This window comes from Rhea americana, unplaced genomic scaffold (assembly GCF_003343005.1).
Source record: "Rhea americana isolate MKP2758 unplaced genomic scaffold, rheAme1 scaffold_9, whole genome shotgun sequence".
NCBI classification, from domain to species: Eukaryota; Metazoa; Chordata; class Aves; order Rheiformes; family Rheidae; genus Rhea; species Rhea americana.
Window position 1 is genome coordinate 8,192,411 of NW_028187088.1, and position 15,515 is coordinate 8,207,925.

At 41.5% G+C, this 15,515-nt stretch overlaps 1 protein-coding gene across 1 annotated transcript in view; it reads right to left on the reverse strand.

Moving 5' to 3' along the window:
• DENND5B (DENN domain containing 5B) overlaps window positions 1-15,515 on the reverse strand; it is a 67,698-nt gene that overhangs the window by 35,886 nt on the left and 16,297 nt on the right. The window contains 2 exon segments of the mRNA XM_085324193.1: window positions 924-1,460; window positions 4,924-5,111. Coding sequence (XP_085180319.1) covers window positions 924-1,460; window positions 4,924-5,111 — 725 coding nt within the window.

Genomic DNA, 15,515 nt, shown 5'->3' on the forward strand with positions numbered 1-15,515 from the left:
GGTGCAGTTAATCATGAAATTCCAAACAAAAACATCAAGTGGTATGCCTAAATCTAACTGAGCTTTGAAAACCCTAACCTTACAAGCTGACTTTATTGCAGAAGTGCTAGGAGAGATTGCATAGGCAACCCCCAGTTTTTGAATGCTACATTGTTCAATATCTGAATACAATCAAACAAAAAAAGCCAGGACAGCGTTATTTGATCAAAACCTGACAGAAATCAATAGTTAGCCTGTTCCTTAACACTGATCTCCTGAATATTCTCCTTACAGGGCTTGCATCTAAAAAAGGTGATAGTTAGGGGCACGATCTACTTTGAAAAGTCATTGGGAAAAGATTGTGCAGGCTTCAGAATATTTCTTGTTCCTTTTGCGGGCCTACAGACTATTTATTTCCTCATTTCTAGTATCAGCTTGTGTGTCACTCTTCTGTACACGCTATAATGCAGTCATAACAGTAGGATTCTCATGTAGCCTGCTGTGGAGTGATGCTACACAGCAACAAAATATTAAGCTCTACTGTGAGATTAGGAAACAAGAAACACAAAAAATTAGATTTATTTTTTCATCTTACGTGTGAATCTCTCCTGTCAGGGAAGAAAGAAAAGTCCCTTTYCGTTGCTACCTCTCCACCAAACCCACAGGTAAAACCCTATCAACAGCTCGGCAGTGTATCTTCTCAGTGCTGGTCAGGACGCCTCTGACCATTTMATTTCAGTGGGTCTGTACTAGTTTACTTTGGCAGAAGATCTGGTTCTGTATAAACAGAACGGACAAATCTGTCTGCCAGGCAGATGAGGAATGGAGGATTAAAAGAGTACCTAGGCAATAGGTACATGATACAATTATTCCCTCCCCACCCACATCGAAAACCCTTTCAGATGGAAGAAAGAAATAAAATAAAAAGACATAGCTATTTTTACTTTGTCAAAGTTTTGCATCTGTTCCCTGTTTGTCAGCCAGGATTCCATATCGGGTGCAGCTTGAATGACAAAAGCCTCATAGTCCGCAAACATTTGGGTGAAGCGGTTGGCAAAAACCTCACGAAGCTGCACGTTGAGTTTGTAGTCCCTCAGCTCCACCTCCTCACACTGCAGCTTCACATCCYTTTCTTTTTCCGCCAGGGGAGCTGTGATGGTCATTTTTTCCACTGTGACGCCTGTTCTCTTGGCTAGAGCTTGTAGGCGAGCGATCGTTTCGTTGCCTTTTAGCAACTCGTACATGTTGATGGCATTGCTGGGGATGTTCCCATTCTTTTTGTCATTCACCAAGTCATTGAGAACCAGGTTCTTGAGTTTGGTGGCACTTTCGCTGCAGTGCAGGTTACCTTCCGGGGGGATCCCAAACTGGAGGAGAACCTCGGAGATTTCCTGGATGAATTCCAGTTTGTTGGGGAACTGGGGGAATTCTTCTGGCAGTTCTATGAAATGGTTATCAATATCCACAAAGCACAAGTTTGCCTGAAATACAAAGAAAAAATTTTCAAAATGGACACTCAGCACGGAATTAGTTTCTCTGCTAAGTAACCTATACTTTCCCAGGATGTTTCTAGACAGCAGCATCACAGCACACCTTTGCAAGAAGCTGTGTAGTCCAGTGCATGACATTTTAGACTTTGGAAAAGCTTGGGGCCAACCGAATAGCAATGGTTTAAAACAAAACAAAACAAAGATCCAACACTTCTCCCTCTCCCCACAAACAATCAACCTTTTTTTCACAATTCTCCCAGGCCTTTCAGATCCTACGCTTCATGCTATAAAAACTGGATATCCCCTCCTGGAACAGCCAGGGATGCACCTGCCAGGAGGATGCGCAGCACTGCGTCTCAGCCCATGCAAACACTAGCTGCACGAACCACTGCATCTCAAGGTTGCTTACTTTATCAGGAGCCAACTCAGCTGCAAGACACCTCTGCAATGGTGCTATCAAGCAATAAGATGTTCAGTGAGGAAGATGATGCTACTTGGGAGCAAAGCCACCAAAAAATGGCCCCATGCAAATGCTTTGGGATCATGTCTGAGTATAGTTTGTCCACTGGAGGTCAAATCCTGCTTTCTTCACTCTGCTTCCAAGGAAGCTGCTACTCTTGGAAATTCTTCTGCCTGGGATTTAAACAGTTCTTAAAAAGCTCTTAGACAGCTTTTCTGCAGACGTGAATGGATTTCAGCCACAATATTAAACCCAAATGGAGACGTGAATCTAGAAGAGAAGATATTACTAGGAACGTGTCCATGATGGAAGGGAAGAATCTTGCATATATATTAATTACACTGCAAATGCACCCTCAGGAGTAACAGCAGACTGAAAAACAGCAACTGATCTTCTGAACTGCAGCTTACCTTTGAAATTCACTGGCTGAGAGCACTGTGCTGAATAAAATCCTAAACCAGCTCAGATTCCCAAGGTACCGGGCTCTGAAGGGTTTTAACCTGGCATAAAGCTGCAGAGCAGGAGATGCCGATACCCGCAGGGCAGCAGGCCTTTGCTGAGCTGGCTTTGCCATTACTCCGACTCCTCGATGGCACTTTCACGGCACTTCGCTTCTAACAGAATGCTGCAGACAGCTTCAGATTGTGTGGACAGAAAGGACTTTTCCTCCTTTTCTGGGAAGGTTAACTTTCAGCAGGGCAATATATTCCCATAGTCAACATGGTTATTAGATTTTGGACATTTCAGGGAAGCGTTTGACATCAATCACATTTCACACAGATACTTTATAGGGTATTAGGATTCATTTGGCAAAGTAAAAGTGCCCCTTCAGCTCACTTTTCATAATAAATTTGAAGCGTACAAATAAAATCATTTTTTCATACAAAACAATTTGCTTTACTTAACATACATTAAAGAGTTGTGGTATGCATTGGTACAGTTGTTTAGCTCAGGGACTGTCTTCTTATCTATCAATATTTCATTTCAAAGGCTTTTTAATTTCAGCTCTGCATATCATTTACAAAATTTGAAAAATGAGATTTCAATTCAGAAAACCCTCAGGGAATTAGTCTCACTTCTCTCTTCAAAAACATCTGATGATTAAAGTTAATGCAAAGTGATTAGTAACCTTAAGACAGCATGATGGCCAGTTGTTAGAATTTTCATCTCTAACATACATTTACATTTAGACCAAGAGCTTGAAAAGCTCCCCCCTGGCCTGAGCAACAAAAAAATGCTAAAACGAACAGTGCTTCATCACTGCTTGTGTGTTAAAGGACTTTTTACTTTTTATTGTCTATARGAATCTGATAATCTAGATCATCCCTGTTCAATACCCTTCTTGCCCTCTCATGCAGTTATCTGAACCGCAATTTTCATAAAGGCTGGATTGATGTTTTTTTATTCCTTTGTTAAACATTGTAACAGTTTTTTCTTCCACTATTACTTTTCTCTCACTGGGGATGTTATTCCAGCAAAAACCCATCACATTAGAATTTTAATTTAAGGAAAATGACAGCTTAATCTGCTAAGTAAAAGCATATGACTAATAACTTTAAAAAACATAGTAATTGTGTAACACTAGCATAGTTACTGAAAAGCATAGCTAGATACCAATTTCATTTCCAAGTCAGTAAAAATTTCACATGATCGGGCCATTGCATCCAAGAGCTAAGACCTGATTTGCTCTGTTACATGCCACCTGGGCTAAGGCAGTCACCTCTGCCTAGCATCTAAAATAGATCTCTATTAAAAATCAAGTTGTCCTTGCCCTCGTTTGTTTATTTCTCCACTTTCATGTATGAGTTCGCTCAGAAACGGCCTTTGGCCTTCTCTACTTGGCTCCTTACTGCTGATCTCTGGTAGGAGCACCTATTCTCAAGGCTTGGAAGAAGTTTTGACGTGGAGCCTAGCACAGCAGTGCTACAGACACTAAACATTACAGCAGTACAAACAGTTATTCTTGGGGTTTCCATTGATTTTAAGAGGAAACTCACATTAAAATGTGCTGCATGCTCAAGAACAGGCTCTAAAGCACTGCTGCCACCTTGAACACAGAGCAGGCTAACAACATCCCAAAGAAATCAATCAAAGCAGGAAGTCTAATCAGTGATACTAGCCTTTAGTGGCCAGGTTAGAATGAGAAGCAGTTTTAATCATCTTGGTCAAATATCAAGTAGCAAAATCTCTGTTTCACTCTCTACCGCCAGTGATCTCARCACCTAGATTAGCAAGTGTTCTCCTCCTCCCTCCTCACCCAGGGAAAAAGTAGTAGATAAGGCAATGTGAAAGGAAGATTTCACTTTCCATTGTATAAGAGAAGATGAGATCTTCAGTCCAAAAGACCATCACTGAGTCAATTTTTTGAAAGTATGTATGTGTGTGTATGCTTCAAAGCATACATGTTCACAGTCACAGTATGAACGCAGCTCAAGCTTGTTGGAGGCCAGGCTGCTGATCTCGTGAGAGACCTAGATACAGTCAGGAGCACAAGGGTTCATCCCTAGCTCCTGGGATGAGGATAAGGCACACTTCCTGCTGGTGAAGTGGGGACAGGGACTAATTCAACCCATACAGAAAGTATACCCGAAGTCCAGTTTTCCTTAAAAATATCTCCAAATGAAATGCTCTGTATTCCTTCGCTAAGAGGACTGTAACGCCAACAAAGAATAACAAAACATGGTGAAGTGTGCAATGGAAAGAAAGCAGAGAAACTATAATGACACAGAAGGAAGCATTTAGAAGTCAACATAATTAGCAGCACTCACTAAATCCACAAGCAGATCCAGAAATGCTGCAGAGATGTCTCCCCCTCCCTCCCTCCTACTGGAACACACTGTGGTCTACAGCTTCTCTGCAAACAGAATTATCAGTGCCAGGGAAGCTTCATTACACAGGACATGACACTTTCCAGCAGGGATTCACATAAATATTAGTAACATCAGTTCTTTAGAGCAGGAAGAGCAAAGCCTGAGCACTGCAGGCAGGACCTACCTCCTGGGGGAGCTCCAGCTTGGAGCGGTCAGTTCCCTCCTTGGACTGAAGGCCCATCAGATAGGGCACAGGAGCATCCAGAAAGTGCAGGAGAGAAGCAGGAAGGATGGGAACATAAACGTGCTGCCACTGAAACGGGAACAGGAGCGTAGTGATCCCTTCTGCTACCGTCATTAGTCTCTGGTAATCTAAATGGAGAAGGAAAGACATTGAGGGATCTTTCTGGGTTTCATGTTTGAGATCTGGTTTAGAAGGACATCCACGACAAAACAAGTCGGAAAGCATGCTTATATGGTRAGATGTTCTTTTGAAAATAAGACAGCACTGCAGTATTTAGAAGCCTAAAATATTATTTAATTCATCAAAACTCATTACCCCAGGAACAAACTGCTGAACATAAATATTCATATCTTATCTARATCTATTCTGTCATTAAATTCATTTATTAAAAGGATACCAGAAGTTCTTTCTACAGTACAGGATAATAATAATCTGATTCTATAAAAAGCATATATTTTTATAAGTGAATAGGAGGAGAAAGGAACAAGCTTTCTCTCTTGATCATACCTGTCTACCTCTACTCCACTTGCTACTACTTCTAAGGTTGAGTATTATTTTTCCAGGAGGGACATCTTGCTTGCATATTAGCAGAAGTATCTAGTCCCTAAGTGTACAAAAGCACTTCTAAGTAAAATAAAATAAAAAACTAACAAAAATTCAGTATTCATAAAAATATCCTCTACAGCTAGCATGCCTATATCACAGTATTTCCCCAAATTCATATCTAGTCCATCTGTTTATTGATTTATACAGTTTCTGGTTCAAGTAAATGCATTGCATATTTTATTTTAAATTAAAATTTAACTAGATCCAGCTGAGCCAGAAGAGTATTTTGGAGTTGAATAAGAGCAARGTATTTCTCAAACATTCGGTTGGCTTGATGCAACACCACTGCCTATTTTTTAGTGTAAATGAGGCAATGTTTATTTAAGAACATGGTAAAAATCACACATAGCTATTAAAGAGATGGTCATCCTTATGGCAAAACTCAGCCTACAGACAATCCATCAGCAAACAGGTAACCACCAYCAGGTCTTGCAAGCATTAATGAACGTGAAAACAGATGATTGCCTCCGCTCAAAATTATAAGCAGCCTATGTATCCAGAATAACAACTTCCCCACAATTTCTAAGAASACAAAAGTACTTAAAACATAATTCCACAGGAATCCTGACTTATCATGAAGCAGCAGCATGCCCCCATTTAACGGCAGTGGCTAGAGACAGGAAAACTAAAGCGCAAATATTTTTAAATGGGTTTGAAATTGTGCAAGGTATATTGCACAGACAACAGCCGAAGTCAGTTCTCATTCCTACTCTGGGGCTTAGCTACTTATGCAAGCCGTTCTTTACTATTCACAAAGAGTTATTCTGTTCCCCTTCAGTGCACAGGTACTTAATCAGTAATTTGCTAGAGGAGTGACAGACGGGACGTTTCCACTGTGGCTGTACGCAAAAATAGAAATTCTCATCCATGATGGACAAACCTCAAGAGCTTTGGCTTGAACAAGCAAAAGGTTTTCACTGTCATAGAGGCCAGATTCAGATCCCTGCTAATATCTGGGGCATTTCACACCTCTTCCAGTCTCTCCTCACCACTCTATGAAATTAAAAGATATAAATACAAACACGTGGGTTTTGAGTCATATAGGAAGCCTTTTCTCTAGCCCATAGACTGCTTTCGTACAGACAGGAGCTCAGTCTGGCTCTTCTCCTTTCCTGAGCCAGGCAGCCTGAGACGCTGGCAGACATCAGCGACAGCGAAAGTGCTGTCATCTGAGACTGCACTGCTTTCCGGGGGGTCACGGCGAAGATGCACTTGAATAAGTATGCAAATCAAAACAACAAACTGCATAACCTTTCTCCTTCTTGCTAGTACCTCTCTGCAGAAAACCAGCATTGATCTACGGAAGGTCAGCTGGCAGGGCAAAAACATTTTTCATCTTGTCTTTCTAATAGCTAGTCATTCAATGTTAAAAGTGCTTTTCATATATACAAGCTAGCCTCAAGGTTACACCTCAAAACCATTCCTAGCTACTAATTTTACACCAAAGACCAGCTATTTATGAATCTCTCCCCATGAAATGACACGTAATTTTATATATCCACTGGTCTAGCTTGTTGAGGTGCATTTATACAAAATCAATGTTCAACACCTAGTGGTGAAGCTTAGGGGTCTCGGGAGTTATGATATTAGGTAAACATTTCAYGATTCTGAGTTCTAGAAATTAAAAAAGTAAAATACAGAAAGTATGTGTTAGTATCTACAAGACAAGATTTCAAAATCTGTTGGGATCTCATGGTCGCGTGAAATGATAGATCTTCACAAAAAGACTGCAAATATCTTTTTGATAAAGACATTCAATACTGGAAATTTGAGCTCATCTTTTTTAGTGCTATTGCTAAGATTCAACATGTTCACTAATACAAATTTTGTCATCAATTTACTGGGAGAAAAATCATTTAAAATGATACAAAAAGAAAAGATAGATGACCATATTATTAGGCCAATTGTTACCATTTAGGATCACTTATTAGTGACGAGCAGACATAAAAACTACTCATGTTCTCTTCTTTTGGTGAAGAGAAGGAAGTCCTCAGATTCCTCTAGAAAAGTAAAACCTACAGATRGTCCTTCTGATATTTCTTTAAAAAGTAAAAAATTCTGGTTAGTTGGTGCTTATTCTCAAGCYTATAGACATCTTCTCTTCTTAAATTTCACTGTAAGAAACGAAGTCCCTTTTAACAGACAGATTCTTGTACCCATCAGCATCTGAGGGAGGCTTACCTGGTTACTGAGGATAACTTGGAAATAAGAGACTAATCCACTTCCTCAAAACAAAGAAATAAATGGGAGAGAGAGGAAAAAAAGGAAAAAAAAAAAAAAAAGAAAAAGGAGGGAGGAAAAGAATGAAAGTGGAAGAAAAAATCAGTATATGTACAGACAGCATGTAGTTGTGTCAAGGGTGACAGAATTTCCAGATCCCATCCTGCCAGCACTATTAGTGTTCAAAAATATTCCCAACTGTAAGTCAAGTTTTGCCAGTTATATTTTATGAATGACAGCCTAGGTGGGAAAATCAGTTTCTCATCTTACTCCAACCTTTAGAGCTAGAATAGCTAGTTAGATAGTATTCACCAGCTTTGGAAGTGTGCTTTGAGAAAGGCTTTTTTTGTTGAGCAGAGCATGCATACAGCAGTCCCATTTCCCAAACATCTATCTGAGAGCAAGAAACATCTGGAAAAGGTACAAAAAGAAAGAATACTCTTTGGGTGTTATCTATGAAAAGTCACAAACTCACAATGACCAGAGGCTCATATCAAGGCAATTTCCTCAAACCTGTGAAATAAATGCCCTCCTCTCCCCAGGGCTCACCCACCTCATGCCGCACATGAGACACGGACTGCGAAGAAAGACCCAGTGATGCCACCAAGGCTACTATGGATGTTTCTAAAAACACGAACAGGTTGATAGCCCACAGTGAACAGCAGCAGCTGCTGCCACCAGAGCAAATGCTTGATGTGTACGAAATCACCCCTAGGTACAGATACAAGCAAAACTTACATCCTGGTGTGCAGTGGAGACATACACCCATGGCAGGCCCTCCCCTTGTCCTTGCCATGCAGCCTGGGGCAGTGGTGGAAGGACCCATGGGACCTGGAGACTTGCTGAACACCCCAGACACCAGCCCTGTTTCTCTGTAGTGTGCAGATGAGTTTTTTGCTGTAAGTTTTTCTTACCCTGGATCTGCCTTTCCAGTCAATTGCTCTTCTTCTCTTATTTCCATTGTAGCCTTCTCAGGATACATTCTTCAGGGTAGGCAACGCCAGTGAGCACAGAGCCTCCAGCAAGTTCTTCACGTTCAAAGTTAAATCTCTAATTTATACACAGGGCATTTTCCAAGAAAAACCCCTCAAGGCAGATAATCCTGGGGCAAAGTGGCTCCTATTGCAACTGCTGCCTCCTAACAACAGCTTAGCCAGACTTGGCACCCATCTCTCTTTCATACTTAACCTTCGTGCTGGAGCAGCGGATTTGAACGGAATCACTCTGGACCCATCCCTGGTTCTGGCAGTGTCTGCTGGGCACCTCTGGGCAAGCCCCTGCATCTCACCGCCCTGCACCGGGGAAAGTGGCGGCAGGACTGCCCCGCTCCAGGCATGCCGGCAGATCTGCCATACGCGCCCCGCGTTTCAGCCACCCTTTACAAACGTCCAGAAATATTCACACGGCTCACAAGACTTGCAGCATAATGGCCAAAATGCAAAACTCTGAAAATTCCTACAGAACTAGGACTGACTATTTTGTGCTGGAGACGGAAATGGTTTAGCATTTAAACATCAACTCACTATAAATGTTTTTCTGCAAGAGGATAGTATATGTCAAATATTTGCTCCTGATGTGGATTCATCATAATATAACAACAGAACCATAACCAATCAGCATGATACTACAACAGATAACTGTGCATACAAAAATGTCTCTATCCCAAAGAGCTTGCAGCACAAATGCATAAAATGAAGACTAAAAAGAAATCCCTCTTTTCATTTTACAGATTAGAAACAGAAGTTCCAAGATGCTAAGTAATTCATGAAGCCCAAAGGAAAAAAATGCTTTGCCTGTTATACAAAGTAGTCTGGCATCTCCAAATCCTTTCCGTGCTGCAGCAAAGAGAAATCAAGAGGCAGCCAAGATCTGCCTAGTTCAGGTGCTACCCCTAAAATGGGTTCAATTCTACAGCATAGTCAAACAGAAGAGAGTTTCACCTGGGACCTTCTCAGCAAATGCCCAACCACAGGATTTTTGAGTATACTGGATGTGTAGGAAAGAGCACACACACACACACTCAAACCAGGAACCGCATTCTTGCTGTAACCAGTACACTGTTACTCCACTTTCAACACATAGGTCTTTCCGATGAAAGATCAGTTTGGCAGTTTTCCAATCATCTCTTCCAGTAACTTACCCAAGATAACACAGAAAGCCTACAGAAGAGCTGGGGTCTGAACCTGGATCTTTTAAATCCAGTACGATGCTTTAAAAATAGGCTGTGGTTCCTCTTTCTTTTCCTTTTAAAACACTGTTTTATATGCAATTTGCAAGTACTTGGAAATACTTGAAAAGATGGGTTACCCGGAAACCACTTCATTTTCTCCATTGCTTTTGAACATGCATAAATTATAACAGAAACTTTGTRAAATGACATGTTCAAAGATGCATCCTCAAAGATGATACTTAGAACATATTCACACATAGTACTTGATCAAAAGGAACAAAACTCTAAATAGTAGTTTAAAATAAAAACAAACAAACAAACAAATTCAATGGACCTTAATAAATAAGAGCTACTTGTTCAAAGGGAAACACCTCTATCAGCATTAAAATATTTTTGTGATCAGAAGCCTTTCCATATGCTACATTTTGAGTCAAAATATTATAAACAAATGCTGCTTCAACACCTACTTTCACAAGATATTGATTTGTTGAGCTAGGTATATTGGGAAAACTGGAAAATAAAAATTAATATTCTGTTTTGTACTTTAAGCATGAGCAAAAAAGGTGCACAACAACCCCCGCAAYGACTACAAGACCTCTCCAGGGGCTTGGTGCCTGCTGATGTGTAATGGTTATACACTGCACACCAAAAAGGAAATCTGAAATTTACTTCCAAGACAAACATTGTTTATGAAAGTAAAGTTTTAAAAATCAGATTTCAATAGATCCATGGCAGCAATGCATATATGCCTTATATAGGACTTCAAAGGGCCCTGGAAACCTCCAAGCTGTACTTGCTTCAGATCCTGGCAGCTGTGATGACTGACAAGTTAGACCAGGTGATTTTCACCAACCGGGATGGAGATAAATAAATAAAGCTCAACAAAGTGTGTATTTGCTTCAGGAAACGTTTCTTCTCCATAGCAGTCTCCTCGTACCAGCACTGCTTTGGAGGAGCTCTAACAGGCTGTGGAGAGGGAGCTGTAAGCAGTGCACCGCCGTGGGGTAACACCACGCAGCAGCTCAGTGCCTCCTACCCCAGGGAGGAGAGTGGATTTACCAGCCAGGGACACAGCACATCAATTACTAGATAAAAGCAGAGCAGCAATTTATGCAAATCTGAATATACATATTTTTTTAAAGCTAACGGCATTATCAAGACAAGTGTGCATCTAATTGCCCAAACTAGGGATTAGCCTCCCAAACCGTGGGTCAGCTCTGCCCTAAGGGAAAATGATCAGAGGCCAATATTTGCTGAGGCCAACTCCTGCCATTTTCCCCCTCTTTGGCAAACACTTAATGGAAAAAAATCACTTCCACTTCTGTAAATTTCCATTTATATGATTCTTCTGTGTCACAGCCTGCCATCAGTGGTCCAGCATAAATTAATTTATGACTAAGAGCCACCCTAAGAATTAATTCACAGGAAAACTTGTATTAGCTCCCATTACTGGCTTGGCTAAGCCTGTGAGAGCAGGGTAAAAGTCTACAACAAGCTCACAAAAAGGCAGTAGGACAATATCTGAGRCGTGAAGATGTGCTTTGGCAGCTCAGGGGGCTTCTCCATCTCCCCTTTGGCGGACGGGGCYGGTGGAGCCTCCCCTCCCAGCAGCGGTGGCTGTCACTCTGCACCGAGCAGGATGACGAGAAGGGCACAGCTTCCACCTTTACTGCAAGCTGTGCACCAAACTAGCTCCTGTTCCTACCATTACTCCAGCTGGGAAAGGAAAATAGAAGAAGGGGGGGAGGGGGAAAAGCTCCACAATACCAGACATCCTTCTCAAAACAAATAAATGCAATGATACCAGGCAATTGCTTTGTTCAGGACCACCTTTGATTGCCATAGTATTTGCTTGGTATTTGCCATGTTTGGAATGCAAAGGCCTAGTTTACCTTTTTCCTGATCTCAAAAGATAAAGATGTTTTTATAATGGAAAAAGTCACAAGATCAATAAAAAAAAGTAAAAGAGTTGATGGATGATGAACTGTGTTTGTGCATGTGGARTTATAAAAGCAGTTGCTACTCTTCCTCTATACTGATACAAACAGGAGCTTTTATCAATACATTATTTGTTTTCAACTGCTTTAGAAACTCATTTTTCCAGGCCATATTGACTCATCTAACAAAATAAAAAATATTAAAATGAAAACTGACTTTGCTTTTCGCTTAAGTTGAAAACCAAGAGGATATTTGATTCTTCAATTATTCTATCCAATTACTTGTCTCCTTTCTAAGAGAACAAGCACTGCAGTCTCCTATGACCATGGCAYCACTGAGGCTTTCAACACTGGCCCCTGTCACAGCATACAAACATTTTGTCCCCACATAACTTGTCCAGTCTTAGTTCTGTAATAGGTTCCAATACATTTTTATGAATACAAGTTTGGAGTGCAGCTATTTAAATAATGAGTGGTAAAAATATTTTCTACATAGCTGTTTGCTGTAAAAATGCTTAAACGGGCAAACACAGCATGCAAATATTTTCTTTTTAAAAAATCTCCTCCTAAAAGACACTGCAAAAGCAAGATCTTTCAGCTACCAACTTTTTCTAGGCCACAACTCTACATGCATAGTCATTTGTATTATAATTCCTAAGATTAAAAATAATGCAAAGAATATTTCAATCTTTGAGGAGCAATTACTCAAGTYCTTTGAAAAACAGCTTGGGAAATGCTCAAAATTTTAATGAGCAGAAACAGCCTAAGCCATAAGGCTTATGTTCCTCCTCTGAAAGGCATAGGAATAATGCATAATCCAAGTGTTAATTTTTACAAGCTGAAGTTTGAAAGTCTGCAGTCCAAATGCACCCTGAAGAAGTGTGTGAGGGGACAGAACGGGTTGGGGAAGGACCCAAYCGCTCCCTCTCCTTGATTTTTAGAGGCTCAATGTTAAAATTTGGCAAAACTTAAAAGTATTCTCAGAAAGACATAACCTGGAGTCACAGGAACTGTGCTTCAGGTATGGCTTCCTTCATCACCTCTGCATGCCCACGTCAGCACTTACGGCAGTCTATCACATCAATCTACCAAAAACCATTTTCACCAGCTCCCCGGAACTCCACATTGTCTCCAATAAAAGTAAAGACCTGCTTTCTGAGTCTTGTCGTTTAAGGAGCAAGCACAGGTCCTTGCTAGTTGTCAAGCTGTCCTCTCCTTACTGCCCGAGTTCTGCCCTAGCAGTGCCGCAGCGCAGCTTCCCATTCCCAAGCAACCCGGCTATTTCACACCTCCGCACTGAAATTCATTCCTCGTGGTGGCTTTCGCACTCGAAGGACACAATTATCTACACCAGCAGTTCGTGCTAGTTASAGTAAGTCCTCAAATTGTGGTTGCCAAAGCCACAGCAAGAGCTCTGCAGCACCAGACTGCTTTACGGTTTCAGCCGCAAGCCCGAGACAAATTGAGGATTAAGGTAGTTGCCTGCAGTCCAAAATGTTTGGGAACCAAGTAGTTTGAAAAAAATGAGCTCATCCTTCTTTTGCATTAATCTCTCCACCTCCCTGCTGCTCCCTGCCACAGCCGCAAAGCGAAATCACAGTCTGCTCCAATCCCTTCCTTTGCCCCAGCGATGGGATATTGCTCACCCACAAAACACCGCAAACGTAGCAACTGACTGCAGAAGCTGGCTGCAGCAGCCGCGACAGAAATAGCTACCAACGGGTCCTGTCCCGCTGCAGAGCTGTGCCGGACACCCTCGTACCGCGCCAGGCACGAGTCCGGGGCGCGCCGGGTAGAGTCACCGCGCACCCTCACCTCCTCGCGCAGGCCGGTGCCTTTGAGCAGGCGGCTGGAAACATCCTGCCGCGGCTACACGGGGAAAAACAAAACTTTGTCGTCAGCACCTCCTAACTCACTAGGGRAAAGCCAGTTGCGTCGCAGCGTAACCTTCCTCCCAGCCCTCYGCCACGCGCACCTCGGCTCGACTGCCGGCCCTGCCGCCGGCTGCCTGCGAGCTCTGCTCTCCTACACAGCCAGGAGCGAAAGCTGCTTGGTCAGCTGACGTACGTCTGCAGTTTTCATATTCCTCCCGCTCTTTCCTGGGCTCAAAACTTTATCTGTCTTTAACGACCAGATGTTCAGAGAGAAAATTCAAGGTTCTCAGTAGCCAGCCAGGAAGTTCACTGGATGGTCAGGGTTGCAGAACAATTTCTACTTATATTTTCATACAACTTTCCAAAACACACTTTATCAAAAATAAATAAATATACAAGGAATCCTCTTTGGCAAGTTTGAATGAAAAGCTTCCTTCCAAATGGGCTAGGAGAACCATGAAAAAGGTCATTATTTTCCCCGTACATATGTTATTAACAGCTCTCTGACTGAAGCTGTTCAGCAAACTGAAGCAGGCTTTGGTACAGTGCTCTTATTTCTCGAGAAGCAATTGTAGCATTTCAGTGAATTCTGACTTGGACGTAATAACACTGCTCGCTTGAAATTGCACCCTGTGGACCCAAGACCATCTTTAATCTCTGGCTGAGTTTGGAAGGTTGCAGCAAGGCTGGACCATGCTGGAAAATGTAACAGCTAATCCATCCTCCTCACACTGGAAAGGGAGGGACAGACATATTTCCAGGACCACTCTCATCATTACTTTGGAGTGACAGAGATTCAAGCCCAAAACCTTYCTCTTCCCTTGAAAGAGCTTGTAGTTAAGTGTTTCTCCTTGGTGGACCTCAGAGCTCAGAGAAGAGATTTCAGTGGTATCTAGCTAGTTATGTATTAAATAGAAAAACAGCTGTTTTGTTTTCTCTTTTGGTAATCACAAAAAATGACATACAAAAGAAAGGCACAATTAACCAAGCAATCAGCTATCAGGATATGCCAATATTGAAGCTTTGCACTTGCCCTCCACTCTGCATTCTTCACCTTTGGGAATGAGCATTATGATGCTATTTACATAATTACAGGATTTGCCTAATACATCTAAATGTGTGTTTTTTCTCATGCTCCATCAAGATATGTCTAAATCAGACAGCAAGGTAAAGGTCATGTCAAGGATATCCCTAGATTCTTCAATAGAAGAAGGAAAAAAAAAACTATCAGAACTTTAGGGAATGGAGGGGATTAATTCTCACTATCACATTTTCCTTTTAGAAAAATATACAATGAAAACAATAAATCTCTTAAGTTATAGCCAATAATTAGAAGAAAACCACATTTATTTAATTAACTTCTAGTGGCACTTTGAAAGTGGAATCAAAATTATTTAGTGAATATTTAGTATCTTTTTCAAGGTCTCTTGCAAAAGTAATGCATATCAAGGCTGCTCTCCATCTGCACAGGATATTACTCAAAAGTAATCTGACAAGCAGGATTTTTTTTCGCTAATGCTACTAGCTTACRCAAAACACTTCTAGTTTTTAGCAAATCTGTAACCAGGGACCAGTGTGGGAATGACTGGTGGAGATGGTGAGGCATTTTGACTGCATTGCTGCTTAATGTCAAACTCTAGCTTCAAGTGRCAAAGGCAACAAAACAAACAGAAAGAGGTAAGCGTGCACGTGCTCTCTCACACACACACACACACATATGCAGAA